The sequence below is a fragment of the Ictalurus furcatus genome, chromosome 7 (genome assembly GCF_023375685.1).
Source record: "Ictalurus furcatus strain D&B chromosome 7, Billie_1.0, whole genome shotgun sequence".
Lineage (NCBI taxonomy): Eukaryota > Metazoa > Chordata > Actinopteri > Siluriformes > Ictaluridae > Ictalurus > Ictalurus furcatus.
Genome location: NC_071261.1, coordinates 12,253,230 through 12,265,056, shown reverse-complemented (window position 1 = coordinate 12,265,056; position 11,827 = coordinate 12,253,230). Strand labels below are relative to the sequence as shown.

The 11,827-nt window shown below is 44.9% G+C and overlaps 1 protein-coding gene across 1 annotated transcript; it reads left to right on the top strand.

The window, feature by feature from the left end:
• Positions 1-1,136: 1,136 nt before the first annotated feature.
• Positions 1,137-3,682, top strand: LOC128609753 (cerebellin-1). The gene is made up of 4 exons (XM_053628497.1): positions 1,137-1,412; positions 1,758-1,820; positions 1,949-2,083; positions 3,313-3,682. Exons 1-4 carry the CDS (start codon positions 1,238-1,240, stop codon positions 3,588-3,590), a joined length of 651 nt encoding a protein of 216 aa, XP_053484472.1. The 5' UTR covers positions 1,137-1,237; the 3' UTR covers positions 3,591-3,682.
• The last annotated feature ends 8,145 nt before the right edge of the window (positions 3,683-11,827 follow it).

Sequence of the window (11,827 nt, the reverse complement as noted above, 5' to 3'; positions counted from 1 at the left end):
ATGATTCTTCTTCTTCTTCTTCTTCTTCTTCTTCTTATTATTATTATTATTATTATTATCCATCCATCCATCCATCCACCTTCTATACCGCTTTATCCTTTTCAAGATCACGGGGAAACCTGGAGCCTATCCCAGGGAGCATTGGGCACGAGGTGGGTACACCCTGGACAGGGTGCCAATCCATTGCAGGGCAAAATCACATACACATTCACACACCCATTCATACACTACGGACACTTTGGACATGCCAATCAGCCTACCATGCATGTCTTTGGACTGGGGGAGGAAACTGGAGTACCTGGAGGAAACCCCCGCAGCACGGGGAGAACATGCAAACTCTGCACACACAGGGCCACAATGGGAATCGAACCCCCGACTCTGGAGGTGTGAGGCAAACGTGCTAACTACTAAGCCACCGTGTGCCCCTATTATTATTATTATTATTATTATTATTATTATTATTATTATTATTTCAAGCATACAGTTTTAGCCTTTTTTAATCATGGGCCATCCATTTACGTTTTTAAAATATGTACTATTTAGACAGAATTCAAATTCATACATCATGCACTTTTAAGTAAACAAAAAAGAGGAAAATATAAAAGAATCTGGATATAAATAATTTACATAATGAATTTAATGCATAATAAATCATTTCATGCATGAAAGGGTATTATATTATGCATGTCTTATTTTATAATGAAGTGGCATGTATGTAATAGTTTTTACATTGGCCTAATTGTTTTAAAAAAAATTCTAATAATAAATTGTCAGAATACGACTGTTTGTTCTAGCACAGCACATATTGTCCTCAGGACGGTTATTTGCCTCAGGTGAACTGATGGGAAATTATGTTTGTATGATCCGCATTTGGACAGGTGACCAGAACATGACCACGGTTACTGGGATTTCAACAAATGCTTCAAAGTTTTCAGATGATCAATATAATGTTCTTTACTATTCATGAAAGCATACTTTTTTTTTGCTAGCCAACAACTTTGTCATTCAAAGAAATGAGACTACACACTGGCTTTCACTCATCTCTCTGGCTCCAGTTTGCTCCAGTACCAAAGTCCTTGTTTATTTTAATACACAACAGAGCAAATAATAACCCAAAGAAGAAACAAAACCAATGTGTCAGCTTTTATAATACAACATAAAGACAAAGCTGCAGTCGCTCTTAAGCTTAACCTGAGCTACACAATCTGCAGTTGGGCTAAACAAAGTAAAAGTGAACATGTTCGTGATAATCACACAGTTGGTTTTGCTGCTTTGTGCCTGGCGCGTTCAAACGCAGGATTTCACTACGCCGAAGGTGGACATTCTTGCTGAGCTAGCAAAAATAAAAAACCTGGAAGAAAGAATGAAGACGATAGAGGAGACGATGGAACAACTGAAGCTTGAGAATGGCGGTAAAAAGAAAAAAAAATGAAATCAAAACACTGTCAGAATATCTTAGTTATTATTATTATTACATAATTCAAATGATTAACATTGAGGAAATAAATTTCAGTTGAAAAAGTTTGAACTCTATTTAGTTTGCTTTTATTTTTTAATGTTTAAATACCTTTTTTTAAACAGTAATATTAATAAATGGATAAAACTGCTATTTATATAAAATGCTAAAGGTATCAAATAATAGCTTCATATTTTTGCTTGATTATCTATTTGCCTGTCTGTCTGCAGTAGGAATAGATAGCCTATACAATTCCTGAAAAAAATCTTCTTCTTTTTTTGTCGTTGTTGATTTAAAACAGTTCTGAAGACAACGGTCCAAACTTTGCAGGATAAAGTTGAATCACTGCAGAATGAAAACGAAGGTAAATCAAAAAGTCGTGATTTTAAGGGTTACAGCTTATAATAAATTCTATATTGTTGTTGTTGTTGTTGTTGTTTTTAAAAAATATAATTAAAAAAAGTACAATAATATGTTGTTGTGTTTTTATAGCCAGGAAGGTCGCCTTTTCAGCATCGCTTTTAGCTTCTGGACTGGGACATGAAGGACCCCATGTTTCTGTGCTCTCTCCGTTAATCTACAAAAAAGTCGTCATTAACATTGGAAATGGCTATGACTCAGATACGGGTAAATATGTGCTAATGATAAGGATTTCTTTCGTGTTTGAGATGATCGTTGGTTTGTTATACAGGACAGCCCCATCCAAAACTATTGGAACAGCAAGACCGATTCATTTCTTTGTGCTACACTATACACCAAAGCTTTTATTTCCTGGTGTTTACATCTCGAGGTGTTAAATAACATAGTACATAGAACCTTTTGTATCAGACCACCAGAGGTTGTTGGTGATGATACTGACTGTTGTTTTTGGGTTTTTCTTCACAGCTCTCACAACGTTTCTGTCACTAGCTGTTGTTGTCTTCCTTGGCCCACTCAATCGGTGTCAGTTTCTCAATACACCAGTGGTTTCTTTCTTTTACAGGACATTCCAAATTGTTGTATTGTTTATGTTTGCGCGATGCCCCTGTTTGATATTCCCTCTTTTCTCAGCTTCAAAACGGCTCGCTTTTCTCCCATAGACATCTCTCTGATCTTCATTTTATCCTTTTTAACAACAAATCCAGTCTTCACAGGTGAAACTGAAAGCTAAAACCAAGAGTAGATGTTCAGAGATATTTATTGTTTAAACAAGCAATCGGACAGGACACACCTGGGTAACAAGAAACACCTAATCAGTCACATGTTTCAGTATTTTTGCTCACCTGCATTGGGTGGTCTGATACATACAAAATGTGCTATGTTCTATGTCGTTTAACACGTCTACATATAAATACAAGGAAATAAAATGCTGAAATTCTAAACTCTCTTCTCATATTCCTCTTTAATCTCACACCCAAATGTCTTCAATCTACAGTTCCAATCATTTCGGAGGGGACTGTAACTAGCTAGTGTGTTATCTAAGACTTTATGTTATCTAAGATTTCATAATTCACATAATACTTTAGTGAATAGTCTTGGAATAAAACGCATCACCTGAACAGAAAATCGCATTGCGTTATTGAATAAAAACACTCCTGTGAATCATTTGCCAAGTTCTCAGATTCTGAAAGCACACCAGCGTTAGGTTAGGAATGTAAACATGCTCTTTGAACGCCGGATACTCGCTGTGTCAGCACCTGGATACCTTCTTGCTCATATTTGCATGCATGTCAAATCACATGGTGATCACATGACACTATAAAATTTCAATTTATAAAATTTCAATTTATAATATTTTAATTTATAAAATTTTAATAAAAGTTTCTCTGTGACTTTTCTTTTTAAATCGAATCTAAAACTTTTCTGTCATGTTTCAGGGATTTTCACAGCACCAGTGAAAGGAGTTTACTATTTCCGATTCTACGCTCACTGTCACCCCGACATCAGAATGGCTGTCAGTCTGTATAAAAACGGAACTGTTCAGTGCTCTGTGTTTTCCTGGAAACCCATCACTAACGGCAACGCCAGCAACGGGATCGTTTTAAATCTAGAAAAAGGAGATCAGATCTACACGAAGCTTAGGGATAATACCTGGGTTTATGATGATCCAGCAGGCTACACCAGTTTCGGAGGATTTTTACTTTTCCCCCTGTGAAATGGCGTCATAAATTGATTTGATTTTTAATATTTGTCTGGTAAACTGTGATTGCAGTAAATGGCACTATTAAATGGATGCATGAAATCGAACCTGAGGTTAAATTTAGCTAATTTTTTCCTACTTATTGCAGCTTTCAGCTCTGCTGTATTAACGTTTCCTATGTATGGACTATTATATACCTTATATTTGCTTCTGCTTGGCACTGTGTAAATTTTGCAGCTCCACACTTTCTGGTCCAGGCTTAAAAGTGGACAAAAGTATTGATGGCTCAAATTTAGCCTATTACCTGAAGACACTTAAAAATTCAACATAGAAGCAAATACTCACATCTGCAAACCCAGTTGGAGATAGAAAAATAAGACACCAGCCATGAGTGAGAAGAAGCAAGGTTCCAGATTTATTGGTTCCGTTCCACCACATGAGATCCACACCGATGAGAATTCTCAGAAGTGATCTGACAGCTGGAGCTCAAGCTCCAGTATATATACTGTATTTACACAGTAAATAACCAATATATTTTAGAAAGACTATGATATCAATACCAATAGGGTTAAAAAAGAGCTCATCTACATTACCATGATGTTTAAAAAGAGGCTTATCAAATTTACCATGATGTTTTGAAAGAGGACTTTCTGACTACCATTATGTTTTGAAAGAGGACTTTCTGACTACCATTAGGATTGAAAGTGGGAGAGAGAGAAAACAATATAGAGAGCCCTTGACTCAGCTACCCTTATAAATGGCTCCTCATGGTTCTCTCTTAAAATTAAGGCCCCCGTCTACACCACGCCTGACCCTTCCTCGCGAGACAAGAATCTTCACCATCTGAATTATGAGTAAGTTTCTTTTACATTTTTCTGTATTTCTGGTTTATAATTTACTTTCATATTTGCTCTATATCTCTATTTTATATATGGTTATACTGCTTGCAAAAGGTTTACTGTACTCCCTACTTCATAATATCATTATATTATCCTTCTAATATCCTACATATCCTACTACTCTTTATATTATCCTTATAATATCTTAATACTCCTTTTTATTATTCTTATAAAGTTATAATGTTATGTGTGTGCGTTGGGCCTTTGTGTGTGTGTGTGTGTGTGTGAGAGAGAGGGAGAGACAGAAAGAGTGTGTGTGTGTGGGTGTGGGTGTTATGTCTGCACGCCTGCCCTTGACTGTACGAGAGTGTGTGTGTTTCTCAGCCTGCACTCCTCAGCTCTTATATGTCTCTGTGACTAATAAACCATAGTGTGTTACTCTTAAAGATCTTAAAGTGTGAATCCAATTCGTCAATATCCGCCTAATACCGCTTCTGTGTGTCTAGGTGCCCGTCGTCATTTTTCCTTCTTCTCTTTTCCTGGAGGGGCTGGATTTGGATCTGAACACTCACTATCAGCTCGCGCATCTCACTGCTGACATCATGGTGCTACTTGATGTTCTTCGCAGCACCCCCTCTGGAAATGGAAATGTGGGGTTCCCCCCCCCGATACAGAATCCACTCCGTGAATGTGTGTATTGACGCCTCTACACAGACAGACCCTCTGCCTGACCCTCCCTCCAGCTTTCAGTCTGAGGATAATGTCACCTTCTCTGATCTGGGCTCTGACCATTCTTCCCTCTTCTCACCTGTCAGTCCGCCATACTCTCAGTGTTCTCCTTATTTCACCCTTGCTGGCTATCCCATGTCCCCAGGATGCACCCCATTTTCTTCCCCCTACCGCTCTCCTCAGGATTACGCACCCACCAATCCTGTGAATTTTCAATAAAATTACATATTACTCATACTAGGTCTCCCTCATTTATTTCATGTCATTTTTATCCACAACATTCCCCCATCTGAGGCTATAAAGCTTCATAAACTACCTTAATTAAGCAGGTATCTGTGGAGAAACTGATTCTGCCGCACCCCATGGCTGTCCCTCGCTAGCTGTCGGAGGATTACTCTAACGAAGCCATAATTCCTTCGCTCATCCTTGTAATCAAATGGGTCCCTTACAGTAACCACTTCTACACTACACTGATCAGGATAGGAGCTGAGGAGGGTTTGTAGACCTGGTGGGAGACGTGCTAGCGGTATGCGCCCCGGCGCTTCATAGTAGATTGGCAGCTGGAGAATGGGCCTTAGGGCCCCCTACGTCACGTCTACTTTGCGCCGGACCCATGTAGATGTACCTAGCCATAACTCTTAACCCTTAACTTCTCCTTTCAACTATATATATATGTTATTTCGAATCTAACTACCTCGATTATACGTTTGTTTGCCTACATCGATTATAAGTGTGATTAACTGAGTTCCCCTAATCATTTATTACTACTACTACCGCCGTCGCTAGTCTAAGTATGAGTGGCCACTACAGTAACTACTTGATTGGATCTACACGTCCCTATCTTTCTCAACCGGGCCTGTCAGCCCACAGTTTTGTATTTGTCGGGACCTGCAGCGTCTTGCTTCCCCTGAAAAAACAAACCCCAATTCTTCGCAGTCAGGGGTGGGCGAAAAAACTTCCTATGAGGAAAAATTCCCACCCTGCCAGCACTATGTGCTCGACAGCACCATTATACTTTTCTCGTGCGTGATTATGTCACACTTTGTTGCACATCACATGTCATACCCCATCACATATCATATCACATATCACAACATTTTATAACAATCGACTTGACAGTCTCTATTGGCAGTATCTCTCTGTATTCCGGTTGTCTTCGGCTCAAGCACTTTACGTACTGTAGAGAACCACCCTTTGGGGAGAGGTTAGGCTAGCACTTACAACCAGGGTATGGATCATCACATGTTCTTCTCACCCCTCAGGGTTTAGTAGATCTGCAACACAGATGAACACATACAAAACACCAATGGGTCCCGTTTTTCTCGGATAGGCCCAGTTGGCCACTACCTTGTACAAACGGGTTCTTTGCGCTCCCTTGCGCTGTCCTCATCAGTCCTGGCTCATGTCCCGTCTCATGTCCTCATAGACCCCCCCGGTCTCGCTGGTGTTGCTGCTGTCATTGCTCATTGTCTCCCGTCGCATGGTCTCGATCACCACCCCCCGTTGAGGCGGTAACGCCTCACCCTTAACAATGTACTGGCGAGAAAAGGAGGCGGAGGACATCACCATCTGTCGTGTGCAGGAGATCACACAGCAGGCCACCAGACCCAAAAGGAGAAGGAGGGTGAGCAGGGACATTCCCAAGCGGGCCAGGGCAGCAGTCCAATCTCCAGAAAGAAACCAGGAGAGCCACGGCAGGAGGCGGAGACTAGACCCAAAGCCGGAGTTAGCCGCTTGCTCCGCTTGGAGGGCCTGTAGTTGACCCAGGATCTTGGAGAGAGCACCCTCAGCACCAGTGTGCAAAGGGATCGCAGCACAGCACTCGGGACCAATCATTGCACAGACACCCTCCTCAGGGGCACGCATCTGGTCCAGGACAATACGGTTCTGAGCAGCCATGAGGGAGGTGGCATGGAGCTGATCACGGACCAGTCCAAAAGCACTCACCGAGTAGTTAATGAAGCGTTGCTCATTGTACCACATGTAATTAATCCAAGCCACGTTGTGGTTGATCTGCACGGCCGGGAGCAAAATAGACGCTACACCGCTGCCAATGGCCTCCATGTCTCTGTAGCGAGCAGGAACGCCAACGGGGGTGCCCCCAAAGTCAAGATGGATGGTCTCATCAGCGGCCCAGTCAGAATAGCTCGCTGCACCAGCGTCATGGACATACTGAGTCCACAGGGCCACGTCGCGGCGTGAACGGGACCGGCTGGATGGCGGTTGGTCAGCCACCAGCAAAACACGGGTCTTACCACCCAACCTAACCGGGGCGCAGCACCCCTGCCATTCCTCAGGCAAAGTCTGGCGTACACGTTGGCCCCCACAAAACCAGAAAACATTCGCAAGGGGAACAGTACCAGCACTTAGATCAGGTAGGGGAATTGTCACACTGGGGGTGCATGGGGATGAATCACAGACAGTGAGGGTCTCAATTTGCAAATCATTAGCGAACAGGGAGACATTACATCGGGCAGACACGTTTCCCACAGGATACACGCCAACAGAGGAGCAGAGGCAAATGGGAAAGAACAAGGGCAGAGACGGTTGGACGAGGACAAAAGTCGACACTTGAGTGGAAACAGGGTGAAACAGGCATGAGGAGCTTGCATTGTACATCCACGATGTGCCAAAGTCAACAGAAAGGGCCCCAAGAAGGCACACAGTAGGACACAAAAAATCAACAGAATAGGGGGTGGTGAGGCATTCCGTGAGGTTCCCCATAGGCAGCATAAAATGGGGGGTGAGGCTACGATCATGACATACGAGACACGAGCGATCCGTCACAGATCGAGCAGTATGGAACATCCATGCCAGATACATGTTATTCTGCTCCTCCATAAGCGAGGTGTTATCGCTGGAGATTGAATAGCGTTGCAATTTCATTCAATTATGTGCGATAGGAGTTGACATCGGGGCAATGAGGAGGGGGTGGAGAGCCCGGGATGCGACAGATGAACCTGTACTATCATGGTAAGAACACGCCGTAGCCAAGCAAAGGAACGGTAGCCACGGGGGCCAATAGTGGGCAGCTCAAAGGAGCACCTACTCGTCCGTGCCACACCAGTAATTCTAAGATGTCCCACGCGAATCTCCACTGATCGAGCTCGGGAGAAAGTGAATGAGGCCAAATGGGGACTTCTGCCAATCAGGGACTCTTCATGGGCGAGTCTAAGGAGAGCTAAGGCACACATCGAGCTACGTGAACCCACATTTAAGCCAGGGGCAGTCCAGCATCGAACATGCCTAATACGGGGATAGGGGGCTGTGCGGGAAGTAGCAACCAATCGTGGGCGAAGCGTGTTAGAGGAATCCAGGGCATTATTGAAGGTATGAATAGTCCTTCTGAACATCGGGTCGTAGAAAAAGAAAAAGAATGCTATTAGCCCTGCTGCAAAAACCACCCTACCCCCATATGCGCTACTATTCTGTGGAGCCCGTGCAAGGATTCATGCGGAGACTGAAGCTCAGGAGTAAGCCCAGGTAAGCTCAACTATGCTTCAAGGGACTGCAGCGTATCCAAGTCAATTAGGCTCAGAGGCAAAGCGGGGTCGTCAAGGTCCTGACAGAGAGTGGCAAGCGTAGACAGAAAATCCTCCTCCGATGGGGTTACAAATTCCTGCGGGCTGGTAGCTACGACACCCATCACTTCTACTCGGAGCGAGAGAACAAGGTCCATATCATAGTAAGGAGTGGAGAGAAGCAGAGGGCCGGTTGGGCTACTGGCATCAGACTGAGACAGTTTATCTAGTTTTTCCACAGCCCGCCGCTTAGTCTGGGCTCGAGTGCCGTAGGCAGGGCTCAGGGATGCATCCGAATCACTGTCACTATCGGTGAACACCACTGCCTCAGTGGGCTGCCTTGTACTGACTAGGCCTGAGGTCGACAGTTGTTCGTCGATAGTGTCTTGCAGTAGCGGTCCCTTACCTGGTTCGGCGCGGCTGCAGTGGTTCAAGTGGTACCAGTAATTCCTCCCCTCAACTTTCACAGCCGTGGGGGTTGCAGCGACCACGGTGAAGGGTCCTTCCCGGCGTCCCGCGAGGGGGCTTTTCCTCTTGAAGATACGAATGTATACCTGGTCCCCGGGTACCACTAGACGCACATCCTCCCGTACCTCGTTCTCTCCATGGACTGCCTCACGAACCTGTGAATACAAATGTCTATGGAGTTGGGTAAGGGTTCGCACATAATCCTGCATTTTGTCCTCCAATTGTGCCAAAGACGGCCCTGTGTATGGACCTCGGGTGAACGCCATGGGCATTGGGCACCCAGTAAGCATTTCATGAGGAGTCAAGTGCGTCATACGATTGGTCTGTGAACACATCTTCATCAATGCCAGTGGTAAGGCTTGGACCCAGTTTAGGCGAGAGCTCTCGCATATTTTTGCCAGTTTACTTAGTAGGGTACCGTTCACACGTTCCACCATGCCCTGGGATTGAGGGTGATATACACAACCTAGCTTATGATCTACCCCCAAGGCAGATGCAACATTGTCGATGACGTTATTCACAAAGTGGGTGCCGTTGTCCGAACTCAGAAAATCTGGAATACCGAACCGGGGAATGACCTCGCGACATAAAAATTTAGCCACGGCCATCACGTCCTCCTTGGAAGTCGCAGTTGCCTCCACCTACCTGCTGAAGCAGTCTACTATCACTAGAATGTAGCGCTTCCCTTCTTTCCGGTTGTCTGCTCCCATGTCTACATAATCCATCATTATATGCCGGAAAGGTCCCGTCGGCAGGGGAATATGTCCTAAAGGGGCAGTAAAGTTCTTTCGCACATTGTTCTTGATGCACACATCACATCTTTTCAACGCATAGTCCACCATACTGGCCTGAAATGGGGACCACCATTCCTGACGGATTTTTCGGATAGTTTCGGTCCTATGGGCGTGATCCAAGCCATGGGCTTCTTTGATCAAGAGCGGGAGGTAACAGGCTGGGGCTATACACAACCCTTCTATGCTGCGCCACAATCCAGTACCCGCCTCTTTTTTCGCCCCCCGTTTTATCCACGCCGATATTTCAGCCACCCCTGCGGTGTTTTGCAGCTCCGCTAAGTGGGCCCCATTGTCTTCCTGTGGATGCCGCAGCTGACTCTCCCCGGGCTGAGTTAGGGCCATCATCTGCGCAGGCCCTACGGCAGCTTTCTTTGCTGCCTCATCCGCCAGTGCGTTCCCTTTAGTGATAAAGGAATCATCAGTCTTATGTGCCCTACATTTCACTACAGCTAATTTTGTGGGCAATGTCATAGCATATAGTAAATCTGAAATCGCTTCCCCATGGGTCACGGTGGACCCATCTGCCCGCTGGAATCCCCTGTGAGCCCAGATTGGTCCAAACACATGGCAGACTCCATGAGCATAGGCCGAGTCCGTATACACAGTGCAACTATCATTACGGCCCAACTTACATGCAGCTGTCAACGCCCATAGTTCAGCTAGCTGGGCCGAGCAGGGTTGGGGAAGGGGAACACTCATCACCACCTCAAACGTCGCCGGGTTTCGTCGTGCTTCTACTACTGCCAACCCAGCCTTATTGCCCGTATCGGTACGATAACAGGAACCGTCCACAAAATACGTATGCTTAGCATTATTAATAGGGCAGTTCTCCAAATCCGAACGCGCTTTCAAAAATTTCTCTGATTCCGCTACGCACTCATGGGGTACACCATCTATCGGGGTTGCCAGTTTATAGGCCGGATTCACCGTGGTGCACCGTTCTATAGTGAGCTCCGGGGCTGACAGAATCGAGTCATACCCTGTTCGACGGGAGTTCGTTATTAGAAAGGTCTGACTTGTTAGGAGCGCATGCAGCGCATGGGTCGTATATAATGTAACTGGGTGCCCCATGGTGATTGAGGACGCTTTCTGATATGCAAAGGTGGCCGCTGCCAAAGAACGATAACAGGGTGGCATCCCCTTTTCTACGTTATCCAGAGCCGTGCTGTAATAGGCGATGGCCTGTTTCCCCATGTCTTGCTGCTGTTGAGTTAAGACGGCCGATGCGTACCCCTTTCTTTCGGATACATAGAGGTGAAACGGTTTGCTATAGTCTGGGTTAGCCAATGCGGGAGCGGTCATTAAGGCCGTTTTAATATCTGCGAGTGCGGCTAGAGCTTCAGGAGTCCAGACAAGGGGGGCATTTGGCTGTGATTGGTCTGCTGCCTTAATCATGTCCCGTAATGGTTGAACCCTTAGTGCGAACTCACATATCCATGGGCGACTGAATCCCACCATTCCTAGAAACGCCAACATCTGCCATACAGTGGTTGGCTGTGGGGCCTTGCGTATGGCCTCTACATGCTTTGGCGCTATAGTACGGCTTTCTCCCTCTAACACACGACCTAGGTATTCCACTTTTTGTCTACAAAATTGCAACTTTACTTACTTTGTGGCCATTTTCAGCCAACATTCTTAGGACCTTTAGTGAGTCGTGCTGGCATTGTTCTTTGGACGCACTATCAAAATCAAAAGGTCGTCGACATACTGCAAGATGGTGCTACGGCACTCCAGGGCTGAGAGGTCTTGAGCCAGTACCTGATTAAATATGGATGGGCTTTCACAGTATCCCTAAGTTAAGTATGAAAAAAAATTGAAAGACATTTGGCTAAAAAATGCTAATATCCCCAATGTATGGAGACTTTTGGGACACCCTGTATAAAACAAACTGTAGTCATGTA

Bases quoted from the DNA above. Each gene is read 5' to 3' on its own strand.
- LOC128609753 (XM_053628497.1), top strand. From the start codon at position 1,238: ATGTTCGTGATAATCACACAGTTGGTTTTGCTGCTTTGTGCCTGGCGC. The intron at 1,413-1,757 runs GTAAAAAGAAAA...GATTTAAAACAG, and splicing joins ACTGAAGCTTGAGAATGGCG to TTCTGAAGACAACGGTCCAA. The intron at 2,084-3,312 runs GTAAATATGTGC...GTCATGTTTCAG, and splicing joins TGGCTATGACTCAGATACGG to GGATTTTCACAGCACCAGTG.